Below are 24,187 nucleotides of genomic sequence, written 5' to 3' on the forward strand. Positions count from 1 at the left end.
TAAAACAATTAGCCACAACTTTGGGGAAAAAAAATAGTCTAGACAGATACCAGCATAAAAAATAAAAATGAACAGTAATATTTAACATCATCAGATAAATTAGCATTTAATGTGACTTCTAATATAATATTTTTCCTGTAAAGGAAGAGAAGATAAAAATCCAGTGTGACAATTTACTCTGAACTTTAATTTGAATTAAATATAATTCTTACCTAAGTTTTGAAGCACTTGGTCTCTTTCAAGCTGTGTGTCCCGAATTTTATGTTGTAGCATCATTAGCTTCTCTTCATACTGTTTTTTCAGTGTCTGCAGTCTTTTCTGGCTATTTTCTAGTTCATCAATCAGCTTTTGCTTGATTGCAATTTCACAAGTAATGTTTGCTAAGTCTGCTTGATAATTGGCTAGTATAAAGGAAAAAAAGAAAAAATACTGGATAGGCTATAATCAAAGCATGAAAATCATCTCTACATTCAAGTATTCACCTGGCAGCTGTAAGGAAAATATCCTGAATATACCCAAAACTAAAAAAGTGGCAACAAGATAAAGAGTGTTCACATTGGTCAAGGACAAGAAATACCACTGGTTCCAAATAAAAATGGAAGTCATATAATGACTAACTACAATAAGAGATGAACATGAGTCTTGGAGGGCATACAAGGATAAGATGGAGAGTGCTAAGATTTTTCTGTCATGTTTTAAACAATTTCCCAAAATAAATTTTTGTCCTTGCACCAGAGGACAAATACCTTTTTCATCTGATTCAGAATCTGATTCATCAGAGCTTTCACCCCCTTCAATGTCATCTTCTTCCTCCTCCTCTTCCTCTTCCTCATCTTCATGATCACTCACTTCTTGACTTTCTTCCTAAAATGTGATGTAAAAAGTGTCTATTAATAGCACAATATTGACAAAGTAAACTGATTACCTCATTAAGAGAGACTACACAACAGAATTAGAAGAAAAAAATTTTACAATTTGTATGGAAACACAAGACCTCGGATACCCAAAGTAATCTTGAGAAAGAACAGAGCTGGAAGAATCAGGCTTCCTGACTTCAGACTATACTACACAGCTACAGTCATCAAAACAGTATGGTACTGGCATAGAAACAGACATATAGATCAATGGAACAGGATAGGAAGTTCAGAAATAAATCCACAGACCTACAGCCACTTAATCTATGACAAAGGAGGCAAGAATATACAGTGGGGAAAAGACAGTTTCTTCAATAAATGGTGCTGCATGTAAAAGAATGAAACTAGAACACTGTCTGTTACTATACAGAAATATAAATTCAAAATGGATTAAAAACCTAAATATAAGACCAGATACTATAAAACACTTAGAGGAAAATATAGGCAAAACACTCTTTGACATAAATCACAGCAAGATCTTTTTCTATCAACTGCCTAGACTAATGAAGACAAAAACAAAAATAAACAAATGAAACCTAACTAAACTTAAAAACTTTTGCACAGCAAAGGAAACCATAAACAAAAAGACAGCCCTAAGAATGGGATAAAATATTTGCAAATGAAGCAACTGACAAAGGATTAATCTCCAAAATATACAGAGCTCATGAAGCTAAATATTAATATCAAAAAACGAACCATCCAATCAAAAATGGTTGGAAGACTTAAATAGAAATTTCACCAAAAAAGACATACAGAAGGTCAACAAACACATGAAAAGATGCTCAACTTCACTAATTATCAGAGAAATGCAAAATCTCACACTGGTCAGACTGGCTATCATGAAAAAAATCTACAAACAATAATGCTGGAGAAGGTATAGAGGAAAGGGAACTCGCTTATGCTATTGGTGGGAATGTAAATTGGTACAGGCACTATAGAGAGCAGAATGGAGGTTCCTTAAAAAACTAACAAAAGAGCTATCATATGACCTACCAATCCCACTCCTAAGCATATATCTGGAGAAAATCATAATTCAAAAAGATTCATGCTCCCTGTTCATTGTAGCACTATATGTAATAGCCAGGACATGGTGACAATCTAAATGTCCATTGGCAGAGGAATGGATAAAAAAATGTGGTACATATATACAATGGAATATTACTCAGTCATAAAAAAAGAACAAAATAGTACCATTTGCAGAGATATGGGTGGTCTAGAGAATGTCATATAGAGTGAAGTAAGTTAGAAAGAAAAAATATAGTATATTAATACACATATATGGAATTTAGAAAAAAGATATAGATGAACTTATTTGTAAAGCAGATACAGAATCATAGATGAAGAGAACAAATGTATGGTTACCAAGGAGGTGAGGAGAGGTGGGATGATTTGGAAGATAGGGATAGACATATATATATACTACAGATAACTAATGAGAACCTACTGTATACCAAATGGAAGTCTACTCAATGATCTATGGTGACCTAAATGGGAAAGATATCTAAAAAAGAGTGGATATATGGATATATATAACTAACTCACTCTGCTGTACAGCAGAAATGAACAATATTGTAAAGCAACCACATTTCAGTAAAAAATAAATAAAATAAAATAAAGAAAAAACAAAAAAATAAAAGTCAGTTAGAATTTTTTTTTCCCTCAATATTATGGAGTGTGCGTAGCAGTATGATTTAATTTTGCCCCACCTCTATTATAATACTTCACATATTAAAATTTGCAATAAAGTCTCACTGAATAAATACAAAAAAGACAGACTGTGATTATGAAGTATAAGAGCATAAAAATTTCACTTCTTGTTAAAATAAATCAATATACAATTTTAAGGTTATTTTATAAAAACTTTGTCTTAAATCAAAGAGTACTTTATCTCTTAGTATTCTATCATCCCTTAGAAAATGTTTTCATAATGCATAAGACTATAAGTTGCTAATATTTCATAGCTCACATTTCTGAAGAAAAGAAATCCTCAAGAAAACAGTTTAAAATGGATGCATGATAACTGATTCTCTTTTCTACATACAGGTTAGCATAGTTATCAGCAACCAAGAATAACCTAATCTAGGGACTCAAAGTTCCAGGTTCATGTTTTCATACTTACAACTTCTAATTCAATGTTTTCTCTTTCTGAAATATTCTTTTCTTCTTTTTTCTCTTGGTCAGTGTCTGTATTATCCTCTTTACCAGCCACACTTCAAAAAAAAAAAAGAAACAAAAGTGCATAGTATTAAAGAGGAAAATTGTTCACTTTTCTCCTTACAGATTTTTAAAAACCATCAATTATTTCTGAAAACAAATGAGAAGAGTTCATCATTTAACAAAGAGCAAAGTTATCATGTCTGATGCTTCGGAGGAAAATAGAAATTGCCTTTCAACTCATAGTGTAATGAATTTATATAATTGGAGAAAATCTTATTTTCTAGAAACAGTGAGGAATAGATTATACCCTGGAGCATGACACCTGATAAGATATCTAAGAACTACTCACAGTAACATTCAATAAGCTAGAATGTAGGCAAACTAATTTCAATGGAAATTAAAAATAGTTTTGTTTTCTCATAAATATATAAATTTTTTCTCATCTTAATACAAAGATATAGAAACTTCATTTTTATTGATGTCCTAATACATTTAAGGATAAATCTGCCCACGGTAGGTTTGTCTCCACTGGTTGCATCTGTCATTGTGTTCAGATTTCCCCTGGTAATAGCACCAGCTCTTTTCTCCTAGGTCATCCCTGTAGCACAGGTCTGTTTTTCATAATGTTCTCACAGAAATGGATCTCCACACATCAAAACTGTCTGAAGTTCAGCCTGACCACTGATTTAACAGGAAATTTCAGGATCTGCCACAAGATTCATCAACCAAACAAAAGTCTCATTTTCGGGTATCAGTACAACAGCTCTAACTGCATGCTGCTGCTGCTACTGCTGCTAAGTCGCTTCAGTCGTGTCCGACTCTCTGCGACCCCATAAACAGGCAGCCCACCAGGCTCGCCCATCCCTGGGATTCTCCAGGCAAGAACACTGGAGTAGGTTGCCATTTCCTTCTCTAATGCAGGAAAGTGAAAAGTGAAAGTGAAGTCGCTCAGTCGTGTCCAACTCTTAGCGTCCCCATGGACTGCAGCCTACCAGGCTTCTCCCTCCATGGGATTTTCCAGGCAAGAGTACTGGAGTGGGTTGCCACTGCCTTCTCCGAACTGACGTCAAATAGTGTTAAAGCTAAGCTACTTCAGCCCTAGTGGCCATGAGAAAAAGAAGAGTCCACAACAAGAAAAAAATTTAAATAGTTAAATCACTCTGACCCTTCTTGGTTTAGCAACCATGATCAATCATGCACAGAAGTTATACTTTTGTTCGTCAGACTCATATATTTTTATCAAGCTAGATAATACTAAGAAAGTGAATTTCAAATGAATCTATATGTGAATATTTTCTTCTTGTGCTTTAGTAAACTTTTTAAAACATTAAGAATAAAAAGAATACTTGAATAAAGCAATATTCTTGAAAGAAAATTTCCTTAGAAATAGTTTAAAAATTTTATCAGAATATCTTTATAACAGCTATCATTTCTTTCAGATATTCTGCTACATTAAATAACTGCCCTAATACATGGACTTATTTTTAGCTTCTGGGCTAAAAAATTAATCTTATGTAGGCCCTGCTATTATTATTAATCTGTAATGTTTAACTCTAGGTCCCAATTCTCAGAGACATTTTTGAACTCAGAACAAGATGAATATAAATACTTTTCCTTTGAAAATTCTTAATTTTCAAAATTTTCATAATTCTTAATTTATGTTTATTTAGGTAGTTATTTCTTTAACTTCTATCTTCCCCCACTAGACTGTTTAAGTTTCATGAAGGTAAGGATCATGTGTGTTTGGCTCAGAATTATATGCCCAGTACCCATGGTATGTGCATAATAAATGCACATGAAAGATTTATTAAACATATTCATCCCTATGACTGTGCATGAGCATCTCTGTTTGGCACCTCTGCCTGAGTCTCACATACTAATTATGTTGGAGTAAAATTGTACAAATTGAAAGATGCATAAAGACGCATGTAATACAGCACATCTCTAGAGTGAGTAGAAACTACTAGCAAGAATATCAATTAACTGGAGAGGAACCAAGTAAACTACAGCAAGATTCCATGAGTTTGTTAAATCACTTGTTAGAGAAAAATGCTGAACATACTTGAATGCTTATCATACATCACTTAGGATATTGATTTTCCATCATCATGCATTTCAAGATGGAAATTTAGAAAGAAATTCCCCTTCATCCAGTCATCTGACTCAAAGGCCAGCACCATGTACTCAAGCAGTCCTATACTTGAGATAGACCTAAGGCTTAGAGCTAGGAAAAGAGCATGTGTATGGAGATATTTCTTACTCCCTCTTCTATGCAGTTTCCCTTCCTCACCTGCAACTGTTGCAACATACAATTTTTGTTATTATCAGTTCCTTCATTACTTCAGGTTCCAGCACAAATTTCCTCTTATTCAGGTTTATAGCCATATAACCACCTTGTTCCAGATACTTGACCTAACATACCCTCCTACTTCCTCCAAGTCACCAGAGTCCAGCTCAACAAATGTTACTTCCACTTACATATGAAATTAATTCATACATTATAAGCTGTTTGTGCCAATTCTGATGCAGAAAAATCAGCAGTAAGTTTACGTTATTAATTCACCCTATATCACTTAAAGCTTCAGCTTTTAAAGTACAATTTGATACTTAATGATTATTATACAGCAAATATTCACACTTTCCTCAATAAACTGGAGAAATTTTATACCTAAAATAACTGTCTAAGCAGCAATGAAAAATATGTAAGTTTGCACTTTACATAGAATCAGAATCTTTGATCTGGAAGACTAGTGATCAAATGACTTAAAACCTTTGACATCTTGACCACTAATGTCAACATCTCTGTTGACAACGAAAAAAAGAAACTTTGCCCTGGGAAAGTTTATCAACTCAAGGGCACTTAAAACCAGGTGTCATGACTCCAAGGCCAGTATTCTAGAATATTGCCTCAAAGTTCGGTTCACAGAGAGAGAAGCATCAGCATCATCCAGGAGCTTGTTAGATACGTAGAATCTCAGGCTCCATCTCAGTCCTACTGTGTCAGAATCTTCATTTTCTCAAACTCCCCAGGTTATTTACATGCACATTCATGTCTAAGAAGCCTTGTCCTAAAACACCAAATAATTCTGCTTTTGTTATCCATTAGGGATCATATAAATATTAGAAGCAAACTATGTTCATTAAGTACATTTAAAGGACTTAACTACTTGAAGGTGGGAAAATGTTTCTATTATACTACTTTAAATATACATTTTATTTTGACCTTTCAAAATAGAAAAATTTTCACATTTTATTGTCCTAATTTAATCCCAATGATAAACATAATATCCTAAACATAAACTAATTAGGTGAGTCCTAAGATAACTTATAGGTAGAATTATATTCTAACTATAGAATATACTAAATAAGTTTAGAATAAATTATAGAAACTTTAGAATACAAGCTTCCCTTGTGGCTCAGCTGGTAAAGAATCTGCCTGCAATGCAGGAGATCTGGGTTTGATCCCTGGGTTGGGAAGATCCCCTGGAGAAGGGAAAGGCTAGCCACTCCTGTATTCTGGCCTGGAGAATTCCATGGTTGTATAGCCCATGGGATCGCAAAGAGTTGGACACAACTGAGCGACTTTCACTAGAATACAATATGTAGAATATAATTGTGGAATGTTGATTATTAAATAACTTAAAGAAAATATAATTTTAAGGTTTCAGCTATTTAAATTAAGAGACTAGTTTAATTGTTACAAAATAAAAGTTCTCAAAAAGCTTATTTTAAGTAAGAAAATTTATAAAGTGGTGCTTCTAAAATATTTAATATTATTTTGAAATCAGTTTATGTTAATCATTTTGATTATGTAATCAGGAGATGTTTAGTAAAATCAATAGAGAGAATTTCTAATAAGTAAAATAGTACTTGACATATGGTTAAATAATCATCGTACTAAATGAGTAAACTGCAAATTTTTATTATATTGAGAGTTCAGAAGTGTGCTTCTAAATTTTGCTCAAATATCAAATGGAAAAAAAAGGAAAAGATCCTGCTTTTGATGTTCACTTTAGATACATTTAAATAGCAAAACTTGTTTCTCTTATTCAACCTTAAATATGCCTTATAAATCTTGTCTGTAGCAAGGCCACAGTTTCCTTTTGCCTGTTGCCATTTTAATGTTGTTTTCCCAACAAAGATACATAAAATAAGGAAGTGAAGAGAAAGAGTCCACCCATAACTTAGCATGTGCTCCAATAAAATGCCAGTTCCCACCAAATTAACAATTCTCTGTCTATTCACAGGTTTCCAAAAGATATGTTCTAAAAGTCTAATGGTGGGGTTCTTGGGTCATTTTTAGCCACAAAAATTATAATAGTCTATACTAAATTCACATGAAATTGCCTGAATTTTAATTCACATAACTGGTGTAGGTTTTTTCCTCAAAAAGTAGTTTTCATATTTTCAGTGTTTTTGTTAATTTTATAAGATCATCGTTATTTTTAGGAACACCAAGCTAATATAGTCTGAAATATAATTCTACAACACATAACCTTGTGAATGGCAACTAAGTATTTAAATGACATTTTAATAAAAAACCTGGGAAATATTCCAACCTTCTTTCTTCTCGATTGCTTTCCTCAAGTTTCTGTAGCCTTCAAAATCACGAGGCACAGTATTGGAAGGCCAAGCCAATGAAGGACAAACCAGACAGTAAAAAGCGAAAGTGATAAGAAGGTAAAAATGATACATGAGCTTGAAGACTTTAAAATAAATTTTAAAAGATATCATCAAAGGACAATACACAGTAAAAAGGCAATACATTTTGTATAAATAAAAAGTAAGTAGAAAAACAAGCAGCATTATATCTAAGAAGAGTATATAGACTATCAGTTGAAATTACTCAGCAGTAAAATGTACGTTCTCAATTTATGAAGCTGATAAATAGTATGAGCATTTGGATGCCATTGCTTTTCTTAACCTGAAATGGATCAATTTTCTCAGCTTCCGAAAAAAAAAAGCTCACTTTTAATGATACTGTCTTCCTTTTAAACCTTTACAAAAGACTTTTTTATGGCATCATTTAAAGAGCTTCAAAAAGTAATGCCTTTATACCATAATATGAAAATACCATTAATACTATATACTAGGATACTAATTTTTAAACTTGTTTTATATTTTAATATACTACACATGAACATCACTAAAAATTCTATTTCAGAATTATATATGAAATGGTATTATGGTCAAATGAATATGTTTGTTATGATATCAGTGGAAAATTATAATTTTATTAACTGAAATTAATATCACTGTACTAATTACTAGACTATCAAAAGGTTATATCTAAGGCAAAGGCAGCAGTAAAATGGGAAATGCAGTACTTTTCATTAGGAAGATTATTTTTTAACCAGGAAACTATGAGAAAAACTATAAATATGTATTTAGAAGTTTGAAGTTTAAAGAATATTCAGTACACAGAATTGGGAATCTTTACTCAATGGAATGTACTGAATACCCATTGTCTCTCATGTTGGCAAAAAGAGAGATAGATGTGCTAGGCTCTGATTAAGCATATAGCAATCTTTACACAGTACACTTCTGCCTGCAATTCCAAAAATACTTTTAAGAATCATCAATATTTTTAAATAAAGAGATGGAGTCTTAGTAATGCATCATTTCATCAAGGCATTTCTCATTTTAATTTTATAATGTGATTTTAATTCACAGGTCTGTGATTGTTTTCACAATCAACTTATAAACTGCTATTGCAAGAAGAGACTAGCAATCTGAGAAAAAAAATTTGCATAGTGATATTCATCAGGGATCAAAATGTCCAGTATAATGGCTAAAAAAGGGAAAGAAAAGCCATTGCTTAAGAAATCTCTAGAATTTCTAGAGTTTCAACCTGACACCACTAAATACAAACATAATGCAGTCTGATGAATGAGTGAATTTTTTATTGCTATAATGCAAATCATTTAAAGCTAGATATCCAAAATATGGGGATTACTGTGTGAAAGGCAAATTTTATTTATCCATATACACAATAAAAGCAAAAAAATTTAGGCTTATACTGACTATAATGAGCTATAATGGCTCAAAGAATATGGTTCCCTGGCAAACAGCCCTAATTTTCTATTTTCAACAGGAAGAAATTTTCTTTACCTTACATAAAAGAGCTATATTAAAACATATGGATGATGTGAGCTAATAAACAGGTAAACTTTAGATGCCTTTCCAATTGCTTCCTTAAAAAAAAACTGCAATCAATAGTTCCAAAAGACAGTAGAGGGGCAGAGATATAAACTAATAATCTGATAATTCTCCATAATTTAAAGAAGTACGGTCTTTATTTCATTTAGTTCCATTATTATGTTTCTTCCAAAGTTAAATGGGGTGGGGGACCTGTGACAAATCTTGCTAACCATTCTAACATTTGTATAATAACTAAACAATAAAAATAGGCAATGTTGCCTATTCAATTATTCTTCCTTACTTGCTTACTATCTACACTTGGATTATTTTACAGTTCAACAGAAAATAAGCACAGAAAGGCAGAAGAGCCAACCTTTAAACCACAGATATTAACAATTGGTTGTAGTTTAGATAAAAACTTTGATGCAGAAGAGGGCGAAAGGTTCACATAAAACATGATTTAAGACATACTCCTTGAAAACAAACATAGCTTCTGACTTAAAAATGGTATAGTTACCATTCTTCCAACCAACACTTACAGTGTCAGAGGCCCTGTAGTAACTACAACCAAATGCTAACAACACAAAACAAAGTAAATTAAAAGACATGGAGCTTCTAAAAAATTTGCAGATTCAGTGGGAGAAACGAAAGCAGCTATGAGAACTGGACAGCTGAGCAAAACTGAACCCAAAGGCCAAACTCCAGATAGGTTTTGGAAAGTCTCAGCCAAAAAGGGGTGTAAAAAAAAATCTTCCCTACACCATTTAATTTTTTTTCCCTCGTGAGATTGCTGCCCACATTTTCAATAGTTGGATTAATGCTTTCTCTTTCAAAATTACAAATCTCCCTAGAGGAATCTTATTAGTTATAAGTCATTTCCACTGGCATGAGTTCCTTTAGTCAGATGGCTTTGTTTCTAACTTTGAATTTAAGGAGATGAGAGAAGTAGATGATTTTTAAATTGGGAGTGCTTTGGGCTAGGGAAGAATTACATGAGAACTGACCTCATAAGGGAAGAATGAATCAAGGCACCATTGGGACACAGGAGGTCAGTAAGTAGGAATAAGAGAGACTGGCTAAGGCAGAAATTCATTTTTTCCCTCTGCTTTCCTTTTCCTATTCCCTTTTGAATTGTTCATATTATACTATAAAATGAATAAATATCATTTTATGTGTGTGAGTTAGGAAATCTGGACATTATACATTTGTAACAATTTCTAGAGAAAAATTAGTTCCAAGTTGCAAACAATTTTAAATGGAACTCACTGTATATGCAAAGTTGAGGTAGCACCAAATCTTGCAATGCTCTATTTGATAAATAAATAAATATGCAACATGTAAGACAACTCAACCAGAATCAATATCTAAACAGGACCTCCAAAGAGGTTCTTTGGTAAAATGCCTCCAAAGAGTTCCTACAGAGACTAATCACTAACTTCAATAAAGTTGCTATCATTCTAAACATTTCTGGACCTCTTTGTCTATTATTTTTGTTTCAACAGTAACAAAAGACCCATTAGCTAAAATGAGAGCTTACTAACATTTTCAAAATAAGAATTTATATTACATATACATACAGCTAAAAGTTATTGGTGATAAATGAAGTGTTTTATCAAACTGACTAAAATAATAATATTTATCAATCAAAAAGCTTACAGCTTTGCATTGTTACAAAAATAACCTGTATCAGAGGTATTAATTTATGGTATCTATGATCACTATAAAAATGTCAAAAGAGCCTAGGTTTCTAATGGGATCCCCATTATTTATTATTCATACCCAACAGGTGATTATGGTAACATCTCTAAATTTACCTCAACAGGAAAGAGCAGAATCAACTCATGACCTTGAGAAATATATCCTTGCTTACTGTTCATGAACCCAAACTACCCACACCTTTAAAAACAAGTCATACCATTTCACATTTTGACCAACTACACCACTGAATTTTACAAATAAATGATAAGTTATATGCAAAGGTCTCATTTTCATTTCCACAGTATGTTGAGTCACACTAGTTTTGATAATTCTGTGAACACTATTACAGTTTTAAGTGCCCTACAAAAAAAAACTAATGATTATATATTTCTAATGCTGCCATAATCAACCACTCATGAGCAATACCTATTAAGACATTAGTATCTCAAGGATGGAATTGCAATTACAATGCTCCTAAGACCATAGATGTGCAGTTCCTGGTTTTAATTATTCTAATAATCCCTTCTTAACTCAAGGACACAAAGCAGAATTAATTCTGAGAGTTTGAACCTTTAACAACTTTAGTCAAGAGACTATTCAAGGAAGATATGCCTGGTTGCCAAAATAAATGTCTAAATAAACAGAGCAAAGCAGCACTAGATTAAATGTGAATAATAATTCTACAAAGTGCACTTCTGTAACAAGCTATTTAACAAATAAGATATCCTATTCCCCTTTGGAATATCTAGCCAAAAATGCTTAAAATTAATTTGATCAGCATGTTTAAAATATATTCTATGTAAGTTATTTGACTGCACCATAGAATCAATATGTAAACATGTACACAATTTACGAGGTCTTAACCACTTGCACATTACAAGTGGTTATATTTTAATTTTCCTCCTCTTCTTTGCATCCAGTTGATTTCAGAGGGAGATACTACCAGGATGCAAGGAAAAGGAAGCTTAGAACAGTGGTGAAAAGCTGAGTAACTCCTTGTTGAAGAGTCAGAAAGTCTGAAATAACATAAATAATTTTGACATAGTCAAATTAGAAGTCCTGCTGAAAATACTTAAGAGACCAAATGACATTAAATGACAGCCTGATGAATTAATTTAGCCTTTAGTTGAACTAATCTAGACAGGAAGCAGAATATATCAATGAGACTATTTAACTGCATTAGAAAATGGAAAAAAATGAAAATACTAAGTAATGATAGAACAAGCTTTGCAGAAAAGATGAATGGAATGCAAAGGCAGCTAGTTGAAGAAATAATAAAATAATTTCTAATAGTAATTTTACCTTGTCATAGTCTAAATAACATTCACTACTGTATTATTGTAATTAACTTAATTTTTTACATATAAGGAAGAGATAAATCTTTAAAAAATATAATTATAATCTATGTTAAATGACATTTCATTTTTAAAAATGAGGTTATATATACTCATTGCAGCTGCAAATTAAAATATCCTTAAAAGTGAGAATAGAGATTCATATAAAAGTGATTTTATAACACTACCTTTTTTTCTTCTTCTTTTCTTTTCTTTTCAGCTTCTCTAAATCTTTCTTAGCTAGGTCTATAATCTCAATGGTCTCTTTATCTGAGGATACTATAGTAGGGGAGAAAGCTGATGATCCACTGAAATATGGTGATCTTGATGTGGCTCTTGTCAAGTTTTTTCGAAGATTCTCATTCACTGCTTCACTTTCTAATAATTTTGCCCTAGTGAATAAAAATATATTTCAGTTGTAAACATTTTATTACTGTGGTACATAATACATAACATAAAATTTACCTCCCTAACTGTCTCTTAAGTGTACAGTTCTACAGCACAAAGTACATCCATACTGTTGTACGACTGCTACCATCTACCTTCAGACTTTTCCATCTTCTCCAACTGAAACTCTGCACCCATTTTATAAAATACACTATAACTTCTCATTCCCCTCTCCTCCCAGTCCCCAGCAACTACTATTCTACCTTTTATCTTTGCAAACTGGACAACTCTAGGAATAAATGGAGAACACATTAAATGAGTTGTTTTGCAAGCTAAAACATTTCCCAAAACATATTTCAACAATGCTACAAGGTACAGCTTTTTTAACAAAAGTGTTCCTAAACATTAGTGTTTGAGATATTTTTTAAAATTTCCTGGTTAAATAATTATAAATTTGAAGTAACATTTTGTGCTCAAAAGTGCCAGTGATAATTAGATTACTTGCATTCTGGCCAATACACACTCGTTATTCTGGCTTTGTAAACCCATCATTTAAACTTAAAATGTACAAGCAGCATGGTTCCCTTCCTTCCATTCTTATTGATCATGCTATAATAACATTTCCAAATAGTCAAACATACTCCTAACTGGCTGAAAGATATCTGGTTCCTGAATATGGTAAGGAAAAAGACAAAAATCACCAAGGAAACCTGAGTCTGATAATTGAAAACATTCTTTTGTTTGCTCAAGTGGTCCTCACAATGACAGGAGAATAATGCATGTGCTGTTAGTAAAACTCAAAAACAATGAATGATGAGATCATAAAACAGCCTTGATTCTTGAGATTACAAGAGATTCAGAGACTACTCTAGGCCAGTTCCTTAAGTCCATTTAATTTAAACCATCATGAACACGATTATCTACCTCAATATAATACATTTCCCAGGTCAATTTGGCACAAGGGTGACTGCACGCATGCTAAGTCACTTCGGTGGTGTCCAACACTGTGCAACCTTATAGACTATAGCCCATCAGGCTCCTCTGTCCAGGGGATTCTTCAGGCAAGAATATTGGAGTGGGTGCCATGCCCTTCTCCAGGGGATCTTTCCAATCCAGGGATAGAACCCATATCTCTTACATTTCCGGCATTGCCAGGCAGGTTCTTTACCACCTAGCCCCACCTGGGAAGGCCAAGAGTGATTGAGGCAGAGCTATAAGGAGAAAATGCAACCTACTAGTACTACCTATTACTACTAGCATGCACTCATCTCTGTCTCAAAACTATATTCCTATGTACTTTTGCATAAGTTCAAATGTTTCAGAGGAAGATGCTAGATTATTTGCAGCTACTGAGCTCTAGAAGACACAGTCAGCTCTGTGTTTTTTCACTGTCTACCAAAATTATTCCTGACACTGCTGAAATCAGCTAGAGACAGAATATACACAAATCAGTGAATATATTTTATGTGTTCTATACTTTCTTTAATGAAATTGTTTATTAAGCACCACAACAGCTACAATGTTTTAAAATTGTTAAATAGTTTAAAATTTAAATGTTCACAATTGTTTACAGTTTAAATGTTTAAAAGTGTTAAATGTACACACTTCTAAGTTAAATGATTTCAAAATCAATTTAAAGAAAATTCTGAATATAATGCTGTTATTTTTAATAAGTCAACCTAAGTATAAAAACTCAGCTTAATGATAAAAACTCAAAGTCAAAATTTACACTTTTTCATATTTTCAATATCTAGCTAGAGCCTGAGTACATAATAATGAATGCTAAGAATGACTGAAAATACAAATTAGGTATCAATAATGACCTGTTTTTAATTGGCTCATTTATATAATAATCAGATAATCTGTGTTTATTAGTGCCAGATTTTAACAGTTGCATTTGGTAAGGGCATATTATTAATGCTTCAGTCCTGGTGCTAATAAAGGCTGAAACCCTTAGGGCTCACTTCCAACTCCACTAACCCCACACCACACTCCTGCTTTCTGTGAGGGCTATAGAGATAACATCTCTCTCTTTGCAATTTCTTCTCTTTCCACTCACCCACCCAAACATTTGTTGCTGTCTGCATTTAATTAAATTGGAGACCAATCAGTGAGGCATAAGGAGAAGTACACAGGAAAACTTGACAGTTCCATCTCGGCTTTATCACTCACTGAACCCTAAAAGATGATGCTGTTAAAGCTTCCACTTTTTCTTCCATAAAAGAGATGAAAATATATATTTCTCTAGCACAGTTATGAGGATGATACACAATGAATTCAAAATTTATCGAGGAATATTTTAAAAAATAGTAACTATTCTTATTAAAAAGTTGAAAAAATATAATTATCTAATTGTAGGTGTTTAGTTAAATCAATTACAACCATGAGATAGTACTCATGGAGCCCTGCAAGACTCATGTTATAAAAAATATTTAATAGCAGTTTAAAATGCTCCTAATATCTTATTATATTTCAAAGAATAGAGAGCAAAAAAATATATACAATGTGATAAAAATTTTACAAAAGTATGCATTGAAAAAAATAAATTATTTTTTGTGATATACAAAAATGAAACATCAGTTCTTAGAATGATGACTCTGGATATACTTTCCTATATTTTCAGAAATTTCTACAAAAACTTTAAACCTCAGAAAACTAGGATTAATTAGTGACTATTATCATCTCACAACAAATAATGTGATGTATAAGTTTATTAAAAGGTAACTAGTTATTATTTTATAATTAAAATGATAAGACAAAATATAAACATTCCCATGTGAAGCAATACATTGACATAATTTGCATTAAGAAGCTGTGAATGAATGCCTTCCTAAGAGAAATTATTGATTAAAATATGGATTAGAGTAGAATTTAGTAGATAAAAACACAATGTGAGAACTTATAACTAAATGGTAATAACACATTAGACCTTTTCAATTTAAGATTTTATACATCCTGTCCTTTTATTGGAGCCCCATAATAATTCTTTCCTCTTCATGAATCACAGTTTTGTCATGGCAAAGGGGCTTGTGTAACTCAATGAAGCAATGAGCCATGCTGTGCAGGGCCACTCGAGGCATGGTTCATAGTTCATGGTCAGTGTGGTCAATGGAGAAGGAATGACAAGTGGTGGTTTAGTTACTAAGTCGTGTCTGACTCTTTTGGACTCCATTGGCTGTAGCTCACCAGGCCACCCTGTCCATCGGATTTTCCACTCAAGAATACTGGAGTGGATTGCCATTTCCCTCTCCAAGGAGTCTTCTCCTCCCAGGGATCAAACCTGGGTCTCCCGCACTGCAGGGAGATTCTCTACCAACTGAGCCACCAGAAAATGGCAGACCACTCCAGTATTCTTGCCACAGGAACCCCACAAACAGTGTGATAAGGCAAAAAGATATCACACTGGAGGATGAGCCTCCCAGGTCAGAAGGTGTCCAGTGAGCTACTAGGGAAGGGCAAAGGGCAATTACTAATAGCTCCAGAAAGAATGAAGAGGCAGGGCCAAAGTAGAAATGATGCACAGTTGTGAATGTGTCTGGTGGTGAAAGTAAAGTCCAATGCTATAAAGAACAATATTGCATAGGAACCAGGAATGATAGGTCTATCAATCAAAGTAAATTGGATGTGGTCAAGCAGGAGATGGGAAGAGTGAACATCAATATCTTAGGAATCAGTGAACTAATATGGATGGGAATGGATGAATTTAATTCAGATGACCATTATCTTTATACTGTGTCCAAGAATTCTTCAGAAGAAATAGATCCCCTCATAGTCAACATAAGCATCTGAAATGCAGTACTTGGGTGCAGTTTCAAAAATGACAGAATGATCTCAGTTCATTTCCAGCACAAATCATTGAAAATCACAATAATCAAAGTCTATGATCCAACCACTGATGCTGAAGAAGCAGCAGTTGAATGGTTCTATGAACACCTAGAAGACCTTCTGTCACTAAAACAAAAAAGAGATGTCTTTTTCATCAAACAGGATTGGAATACAAACATAAGCAGTCAAGAGATACCTGAAGTAACAGGCAAGTTTGGCTTTGGAGTACAAAATGAAGCAGGGCAAAGGCTAACAGAGTTTTGTTAAGATAACATGCTAGTCATAGCAAACATTCTCTTCCAACAACACAAGAGACAACTCTACACATGCTATGCTATGCTAAGTCACTTCAGTCATGTCTGACTCTGTGTGACCCCATAGACGGTAGCCTACCAGGTTCCCCGTCCCTGGGATTCTCCAGGCAAGAACACTGGAGTGGGTTGCCATTTCCTTCTCCAATGCATGAAAGTGAAAAGTGAAAGTGAAGTCACTCAGTCATATCCGACTCTTAGCGACCCCATGAACTGCAGCCTACCAGGCTCCTCCGTCCATGGGATTTTCCAGGCAAGAGGACATCAGCAAATGGTCAATACTGAAATCAGACTGATTATATTCTTTCCAGCCGAAGATGGAAAAGCTCTACATTGTCAGCAAAAACAAGGCCTGGAGCAGACTGTGGCTCAGATCATAAGCTCCTTATTACAAAATTCAGGCTTAAATTGAAGAAAGTAGGGAAAACCACTAGGCCACTCAGGTGTGACCTAAATCAAATCCCTTATGATTACACAGTGGAAATGATGAATAGATTCAAGGGATTAGATCTGGCAGACTGTGCCTGAAGAATTTCAGTTCGTAGTACTGTACAGAAGACAGTAACCAACACCATCCTAAAGAAAAAGAAATGCAAGAAAATAAAGTGGTGTCTGAGGAAGCTTTACACATAGCTGAAGAAAGAAAAGAAGCAAAAAGCAAGGGAGAAAGGGAAAGATATACCCAGCTGAACATAGAGTTGGAGCATAGCAAGGAGAGTTAAGAATGCCTTCTTAACTAAATGCTGTAAAGGAGTAGAAGAAGACAATAGAATGGGCAAGACTAGATATATCTTCAAGAAAATGGGAGATAACAAGGGAACATTTCACACAAAGATGTGTAAAATAAAGGATAAAAATGGCAAGGACCTAACAGAACAGAAGAGATTAAAAAGAGGTGGCAAGGATACATAGAAGAACTATACAAATTGCCTGGCTGGATGAATCACAAGCTGGAATCAAGATTGCCAGGAGAAATATCAATAAATTCAGATATGCAGATGATACCACTCTAATGGCAGAAAGGAAAGAGGAACTAAAGAGCCTCTTTATGAAAGTGAAAGAGGAGAGTGAAAAAGCTGGCTTAAAACTCAACATTCAAAAAACTAAGATCATGGCATCCAGTCCCATCACTTCATGGCAAGTAGAAGGGGGAAAACTGGCAGCAGTGACAGATTTTATTATCTTGGGCCACAGAGTCACTGCAGATGGTGACTGTAGCCATGAAATTAAAAGATGCTTGCTCCTTGGAAGAAAAGCTATGACAAATCTTGACAGCATGTTGAAAAGCAAAGACATCACTTTGCCAACAAAGTTGCAAAGTTCTGTATTGTCAATGCTATGGTCTTTCTAGTAGTCATGTACGGATGTGAGAGCTGGACCATAAAGAGGACTGAGAGTTGAAGAAGTGATGCCTTTGAATTGTGGTGCTGGAGAAGACCCTTGATCATCCCTTGGACTGCAAGGAGGTCAGACCAGTCAATCCCAAAGGATAGCAACCCTGATTATTCACTAGAAGGACTGCTGCTGAAGTTGAATCATCAATACTTTGGCCACCTGATTCAAAGAGCTGACTCACTGGAAAAGACCCTGATACGGGAAAGATTGAAGGTAAAGGAGAAGGGGGCAACAGAACATGAGATGGCGAGATACTATCACGGACTCAAAGGACATGTATCTGATCAAACTCTGGGAGATAGTGAAGGACAGGGAAGCCTGGCGAGCTATAGTTGATGGGGTCGAAAAGAGTTGAAAATGACCTAGTGACTGAACAACAATAACAACAAAAATTCTTTGACAATAGTGGGCATTATCTCATTTTTACAGATGAACACTAAAGATCAAAGATGTTTGGTAATTTGTCCAAGTTCATATACTTAATAAACAGTAGCTTAAAATGTTCAATCCAAGTAACTCAATTTAAATTCAAAGCTTATTTAAGTTTATTCCATATGTAAATTAATATTTACATGACAAATTACAGTACTGAGATTGTAGAAGAATACTCCTTATGAGTGGGACAAACTGAATTAAAGAGCCATCAAATAAAAGTTGGGAAAGTGGAATAAACTCAACCCATATCACAAAATATTTGATCACCAACTGAACTCAAGGCCTAAGAGTCATCATTGTTCTCTAGATGACTTAGGCAATAGTCTTAACTCAAGAACTTAAAGAAACAAAAGATATAAGATGTTTCTGTTAGCTACTAGAAGGAACAGAAATGATTTAGTCAGTTTTCTAGGAAATAGTGACACTAGTCAAGCCATTCATCAAATAGTGAGATCAAGCTTAGGTCCAGTCTTAGAATAGCAGGATGGAAGAGAGGAAATGTAGCCCAAGAACCAGAGTATGGATCAGCCTAACAACTGATCAATGCCAAGAAAATAAAAAAAGATAAAAGGAAGCAAATAGGAGCAGAAAAAGAATCTTTAGGAACTAAAAGAGATTAGTTTTGTCAGAAGGAATGGTAAAGATGGACTCTAAAGAGTCAGGAAGAACTGGAGACTGGTCAGAGAACAAGTTTTTGGCAGTGGGCAGGAAAGATCATTGCCAATACAAGATGGAAATTACAAGCCCAGGTTGGGTTGCTGACCAGAACTATAACCTAAGGCCCCAAAGTTCTCCATCAAAAAGGTAAAGTTTGGAAATATATAAACAGAATAAATTCAAACTCAACATTCAGAAAACTAAGATTATGGCATCTAGTCCCATCACTTCATGGCAAATGGATGGGGAAAATATGGAAACAGTGACAGACTTTATTTTCTTGGGTTCCAAAATCACTGCAGACAGTGACTGCAGCCATGAAATTAAAAGATGCTTGCTCCTTGGAAGAAAAGCTATGACAAACCGAGGCAGTGTTATTAAAATTTAGCAGAGACATGACTTTGCTGACAAAAGTCCATATAATCAATGTTATGGTTTTTCTAGTAGTCATGTATCAATGTGAGGGTCTGACCATAAAGAAAGCTGGGCACCAAGGAACTGATGCTTTCCAATTGTGGTGCTGGAGAAGACTCTTGAGAGTCCCTTGGACAGCAAAGAGATCAAACCAGTCAATCCTAAAGGAAACCAATGCTGAGTATTCATTGGAAGGATTGATGCTGAAGCTCCAATACTTTGGCCAACTGATGCAAAGAGTCAACAAACTGCAAACGACCCTGATGCTGGGAAGATTGAAGGCAAGAAGAGAAGGTGGCGACAGAGGAAGAGATGGTTGGATGGCATCATCACCTCAATGGATATGAGTCTGAGCAAACTCCAAGAGATAGTGAAGACACGGGAAAGCCTGGCATGCTGCAGTCCACAGGGTCACAAAGAGTCAGACATAACTGAGTGAACTACAACAACAATTTGAGTATCTTTATTGTTACATCAGATGTTTTCTCATCAGTTTTTACTTTTTGAAGCATTTAAGGGATTTTTGCCTTATGGAGGCAGAAATAGTAGAAAAACTACTCATCTCTGTTTAAGTATCTCTAAAATAGCCACAGGAAGAGAAAGGGAAAGAGAAGACAAACAAAATATAGAGAATTGTTAGGGTAGTTGTGAAAGATGATCTTTCACTTGATTATTTTCTGCACATGGATAGCAGAAGTGAGTTCTGAGTTATTTAGATGCTCCTGATGGAGCTGACTGTAGTTTTACTTCAAGAGAAAGCAGCTCAGCCAACAGGGCAAATCATGGAACCTGAAAATATTACAGAAATAATTAGTGTTCTTCATCATCTTTCTGACCTTTATTCTCACAATCTGTGCTCAGTGGTCCCCTCCACATTCCCACAACAGGTGTGGGTGTTCCCTTTACCAGTTCTGGTCATCCTATTTACTGCATGTGACTATTTATGTAAGTTTACCCACCTAGGCTGTGAATTCCTTGTTTATGTCATACTTGTTTAATCCATGGCATGATGCTTGGCCTACAGTGAGTATTTGCTGTACGTGTGTGAAATATGAGTGATGAATGAACTTTATATGTACGAGGAGCAGGCAATTTATAGGGATGCAATAACTCACTCATAAAAGACAGCTGGGGAAGTATAAAGAAACAGGATAAATGGGAGATTTTAAAAATTAGGGATGACTTATTGATAATGAGCATTCCCAAATGGAGGGTGAGGAGCACAAGGAGCCAACTCCATTGACACCAATTATGCCTATCCTTATATAAGGTTTGGTAAGTTTCCAATTAAGGGTACAACGACTAGAGCAGTAGAAGAACACAGGAAGATAATGTGAGAAGAAGAAAGTAGTTTGTGACATTATGTTCCCATATGTTTCATTATAGGCAAGTACCTATTCCCCTAAAGTTAACCTGACCAAAGAGCTGAACTATCACTGTGAATAGTTACAACCCCATGGACTGTAGCCAGCCAGCCTCCTCTGTCCACGGGATTCCCCAGGCAAGAATACTGGAGTGGGTTGCCATGCCCTCCTCCAAAGGATCTTCCCGATCCAGGGATCAAACCCACATCTCACGTCTCCTGCAGTGGCAGGTGGGTTATTACTAGCACCACCTGGGAAGCCCTACACAAAATAAGCCCAACAAATAAATAGTAGCAATAATACTTCACTGCAAAACCCAAATATGTGCATTATATATTGCAGAATATAAACTATACCTGAGATCTTCGATTTCTTTAATATAATTATGAATCATATTACTAATCTCCTCATTCCCTTCACCTGCAAGAAAAAATAAGGAAAGGGGGAAAGAATAAACTTGGAGATTGACATTGACATATATACATACACTGCTATATTTAAAAACAGATAATAAGAACCTACTGTATAGCACAAGGAATTCTACTCAGTTCTCTGTAATGACCTATACAGGAAAAAAATCTGAAAATGAGTGAATATATGTATATGTGTAGCATTCACTTTTCTGTACAGCAGAAACACAACATCATAAACCAACTATATGCTCCAATAAAAGTTAATAAAAAAAAAAAGGAATTTCCTTTAAAATTCAACAGAAAAGAGTAAGAGAAAAACAAGGTTATGAAAACAAACAATAATGCTTTGAAACATAATTTAAACAGCAAATTTCCTGCCCTTAATTCCATGAGCAGAAAGATAATATGATGAAGCAAAGACACATTTCATTTCTATAAGAATGCATTATTTACAAATTAAACATTAACTTTAAATTTTGATATTTGGCAAAACCAATACAATATTGTAAAGTTTAAAAATAAAATAAAATTAAAAAAAAATAAATAAATTACAGAAACTGACATTTTAACTTCAACTATTTCATGAAATTAAAAACCATGAAGAATATTTCCTGCCCTCCAAAAGTAATCCCTCACTCATTCCACAGCCCACACACATACCTGCTCTGACAAGAACTTGGTTGGCCTGATCACTAACAAGCTGTGTGATTCTGGTCCTCAGTGCATCAACTGTCTCTTGCATGGCTTTAATTCTTACACGCAGGTTGTTATTTTCAGTCTGTAGCATTGCATTCTCATGAAACATGTCATTGATGCTTTCCACACCCTCTTCATCAATTATTCTTTTGCCCTAGAAAAGAAAAGTTATTTCCTTGTGGGTTGAGATGTTCTAACTACACAAGAGTCTTGTTAAAGGATATGCGGGACTGTATAATTCTACAACCAGGAGCCCTTTTGCCTTAACAGCCTCAAGGCAAGAGTTCCTTTTCCCTCTACTACATCACTTCGTTGAGCATGTCACTAAAGAATTTGATTGAGAAAGTAGTCTTTTGAAACAAGAGGCTGATCAAGTTGTTAGACTGAATATTATTAAAGGCTACCCACAAAGAAAACTATAGAATTCTACCCCTAAAAGGAAAGATGTCACCATTATGACAAGAGACTCCAGAGACATATGTGAGAGCCATCACAAAAAGGTATCACTGAGTACACAAAATGCAAAATCAAAATCATTAACTTACTGTTTTATACTCCATAAGTTCCATCTGAAGTCGTGTGATCTCACTACGGAGTGCATTGATCTGCTGACTAGCTCTGTCCTGATTGACCATCACTTTGTTCTTGATATTTCTAGCTCGATTGGCATATTTCAGGGTATTTAAAGTTTCCATAAAATCTCTGTCTGAAGGGCTGACACATGCTATCATGATTGTTTGGCTGAAAGACACACAAAAAAATAATTACGTTTACAGATAAAAGCAAATAAAATGCTGAAATAATCATTTTAAATACCTGTCTTTTGAATAATATCTACTCTTCAAGATACCAAAAGATTGATATTACCAAACATAAAAATAAAAGCAAATTTTAAAGCCTCAATGCTACCTTAAGGAAAAAGATTTTTTTATATTGTCCCTTTTTGACACCTAATACCTTGAGAAAGCGAAAGTGCATACATTTATTTCTCATCTCTTTACAAAAAAATTTTGAAGCAATATACACAGAATAATTCTAAAATTTAATCTACCTATGAAATGTTGAAATTCAAAACCCATTGCTTTCATTATGTGCTTAATATTTCAGGATTTAAATTTTTTTTTTTAATAACTTGCATCCTGATCTTTTTCTTAGCAAAATATTTCACACAAAATTCTGTCACCTGCTGAAGAAAAGTACTTAGTATACCCATATGTTTCACAATATGAAATATCATTTGTGATTGAGTGGTCAAAGTTCCAGAATTTCTGGTTAGATTACACAGGAAAAATGTGAAAGATTATTTTACAGTCATGATGAATTGCTTTATCAATCAAAGAAGAGGATAATAAAATCCTTATGGCTAAGAAATTTCTGTCAATGAATCAGACGTGGAAATTCTAATAGGCACTTAGTGACAGTGAAGTCGCTCAGTTGTGTCAACTCTTTGCAACCCCATGGACTGTAGCCTACCAGGCTCCTCTGTCCATGCGATTTTCCAGGCAATAGTCCTGGAGTGGGTTGCCATTTCCTTCTCCAGATACGCTTTACCATCTGAGCCACCAGGGAAGTCACTGGTGTAACAGGCACTTACATACTAACAATTAAGGATGTAATTTACCCAGGCTGGCCTGCAATGGGATTGGGCTTCCCTGGTGGTCAGATGGTAAAGAATCTGCCTGCAATCTAGGAGACCTGGATTCAATCCCTGGGTTGGGAAGATCCCCTAGAGAAGGGAACAGCTACCCACTCCATTATTCTTGCCTGGAGAATTCCATGAACAGAGGAGAATGGGATTAGAAGAAAGGAGTTAACACCCACACAGTTGGCTCAGATGATAAAGTGTCTGCCTACAATGCAGGAGACCTGGGTTCGATCCCTGGGTCGGGAAGATCCTCTGGAGAAGAAAATGCCAACCCTCTCCAGTATTCTCGCCTGGAAAATCCCATGGATGGAGGAGCCTGGTAAGCTACAGTCTGTGGGGTCGCAAAGAGTCAGACACGACTGAGCGACTTCACTTTACTTTACCTAGGAAATGGGTGAGGA

At 34.7% G+C, this 24,187-nt stretch overlaps 1 protein-coding gene across 6 annotated transcripts in view; it reads right to left on the reverse strand.

Moving 5' to 3' along the window:
* The window catches only part of KIF21A (kinesin family member 21A), a 187,417-nt gene that overhangs the window by 42,728 nt on the left and 120,502 nt on the right, over positions 1-24,187 (reverse strand). For 4 of the 6 annotated variants that reach the window (XM_055580576.1, XM_055580615.1, XM_055580604.1 and 1 more), the window contains exons 8-15: positions 22,687-22,882; positions 22,106-22,295; positions 21,389-21,452; positions 12,433-12,636; positions 7,631-7,669; positions 3,034-3,124; positions 747-864; positions 213-401 (exon numbers count right to left, since the gene is read on the reverse strand). In XM_055580576.1, the coding sequence (XP_055436551.1) occupies positions 213-401; positions 747-864; positions 3,034-3,124; positions 7,631-7,669; positions 12,433-12,636; positions 21,389-21,452; positions 22,106-22,295; positions 22,687-22,882 (1,091 nt within the window). The remainder of the gene's footprint in view (positions 1-212; positions 402-746; positions 865-3,033; positions 3,125-7,630; positions 7,670-12,432; positions 12,637-21,388; positions 21,453-22,105; positions 22,296-22,686; positions 22,883-24,187) is intronic. The other 2 variants (XM_055580593.1, XM_055580585.1) reach the window with 1 other exon arrangement.

Source organism: Bubalus kerabau, chromosome 1 (assembly GCF_029407905.1).
Source record: "Bubalus kerabau isolate K-KA32 ecotype Philippines breed swamp buffalo chromosome 1, PCC_UOA_SB_1v2, whole genome shotgun sequence".
Classification (NCBI taxonomy): Eukaryota; Metazoa; Chordata; class Mammalia; order Artiodactyla; family Bovidae; genus Bubalus; species Bubalus kerabau.